The following is a 1,916-nucleotide window of genomic DNA, read 5'->3' as shown; positions in this document are numbered from 1 at the left end:
TGTCGAGTTATTAATATCATTTGAAATGTAATGAGCTTGTGGAGGTGACAGCTGGACTCCTGCACAAAGCCTGGAGCGCCACTGTCTCCCCAATCACAGAGGGGATCAGTGCTCGGGGCTCGGTGCTGATTGGTGAGCCGAGGCCGGCGTGACGGCTGTGATTGGGTCAGTGGGGGCACGGCAGTCATTGGGTGAGCGGAGGCTCCATGGTGATTGGGCGAGCGGCGGTTCCATGGTGATTGGGAGCGCGGGTGCCAGCGGTTGGGATGCAGCCGCTTGGGCTGAAGGTGCAGCGGTCGCTGGAACAGCGGCTCCGTCAGTTGGAGCGGACATTGCGGGTGAGTCTGGCAGCGGGCCTGGGCGGTGGGTTCCACCTCACACCCGCTGTCCGTATCACTTCAACCCGCTCCCCAAACACCTCCTCCCCCGCCCCGCCCCGCCCCGCCCCCAACACCTCCCCTCCAACTCTCCCCGCCCCCAACTCCTCCCCCTCCCCGCCCCCAACTCATCCCCTCCAACTCCCCCTGCCCCCAACTCCTCCCCCTCCCCGCCCCAACCCCCATCCCCAACTCCTCCCCTCCCCCAACTCCTCCCCTTCCCGCTCCCAACTTCTCCAATTCCCCTCCATCAACATCCCTCCCCTATTCCCTCCTTCTCCCTCCCACTCCTCCCCCCTCTACTCCCACCACTCCCCCCTCCCCTCCCCTCCCCCAAGTCCCCCCTCCCCAACTCCTCCCTCCCCCAACCCATCCCTCCCCTCCAACTAACACCCCCTCCCCTCCAACTCCTCCCCGCCCCGTACCCAACATCTCCAATTCCCCTCCCCCAACACACCTAACCCTACTCCCCACTCCCCCAATTGCACCCTCCCCCTACTCCCAACTCCCCCCTTCCCCTACTCCCCCCTCCCCCTACTCCCCCAAGTCCCCCCTCCCCAACTCCTCCCTCCCCCTCCCCCAACTCATCCCTCCCCCTCCCCTCCAACTAACCCCCATCCCCTCCAACTCCTCCCCGCCCCGCCCCCAACATCTCCAATTCCCCTCCCCCAACACACCTAACCCTACTCCCCACTCCCCCAATTGCACCCTCTCCCAACTCCCCCCTCCCCAGACTCCCAACTCCCCCCTCCCCAGACTCCCAACTCCCCCCTCCCCAGACTCCCAACTCCCCCCTCCCCAGACTCCCAACTCCCCCTCCCTACTCCTACTTCCCCCCTCCCCTTACTCCCCCTCCCCCTACTCCTACTTCCCCCCTCCCCTTACTCCCCCTCCCCTACTCCCCCTCCCCTTGCTCCCCCTCCCGACTCCCCTCCCCCTACTCCTCCCTTACTCCCCCCTCCCCTCCCCCTCCCTACTCCCCCTCCCCTCCCCTCCCTACTCCCCTCCCCTTGCTCCCCCTCCCGACTCCCCTCCCCTACTCCTCCCTTACTCCCCCCTCCCCTCCCCCTCCCTACTCCCCCCTCCCCTCCCCCTCCCTACTCCCCTCCCCCTACTCCTCCCTTACTCCCACTCCCCTCCCCCTACTCCTCCCTTACTCCCCTCCCCCTACTCCTCCCTTACTCCCCTCCCCCTACTCCTCCCTCCCCTCCCCCAACTCCCCTGTCCCCAACTCCCCCCTCCCCAACTCCCAACTCCCCACTCCCCTACACTCATCTCTCCCCCCTCCCCAACTCCCCCCTCCCTTCCCCAACTCCCTCCTTCCCCAACTCCCCCCTCCCCAACTCCCCCCTCCCCAACTCCCCCCTCCCCAACTCCCCCCTCCCCAACTCCCCCCTCCCCAACTCCCCCCTCCCCAACTCCCCCCTCCCCAACTCTCCCCCCTCCCCAACTCTCCCCCTCCCCAACTCTCCCCCTCCCCTTCCCAACTCTCCCCCTCACCTCCCCAACTCCCCCTCCTCCCCAACTCCCCCCCCCTCC

At 67.2% G+C, this 1,916-nt stretch overlaps 1 protein-coding gene across 1 annotated transcript in view; it reads left to right on the top strand.

Moving 5' to 3' along the window:
• The first annotated feature begins 264 nt into the window (after nucleotides 1–264).
• kif25 (kinesin family member 25) overlaps nucleotides 265–1,916 on the top strand; it is a 227,842-nt gene continuing 226,190 nt past the window's right edge. Inside the window, exon 1 of the mRNA XM_070891009.1 lies at nucleotides 265–338. Within this exon, the coding sequence (XP_070747110.1) occupies nucleotides 267–338 (72 nt within the window). The 5' untranslated portion in view covers nucleotides 265–266. The remainder of the gene's footprint in view (nucleotides 339–1,916) is intronic.

Source organism: Pristiophorus japonicus, chromosome 9, assembly GCF_044704955.1.
Source record: "Pristiophorus japonicus isolate sPriJap1 chromosome 9, sPriJap1.hap1, whole genome shotgun sequence".
Taxonomy (NCBI): Eukaryota; Metazoa; Chordata; class Chondrichthyes; family Pristiophoridae; genus Pristiophorus; species Pristiophorus japonicus.
Note: the sequence above shows the minus strand (reverse complement) of the source record. Positions and strands in the feature narration are given on the sequence as shown.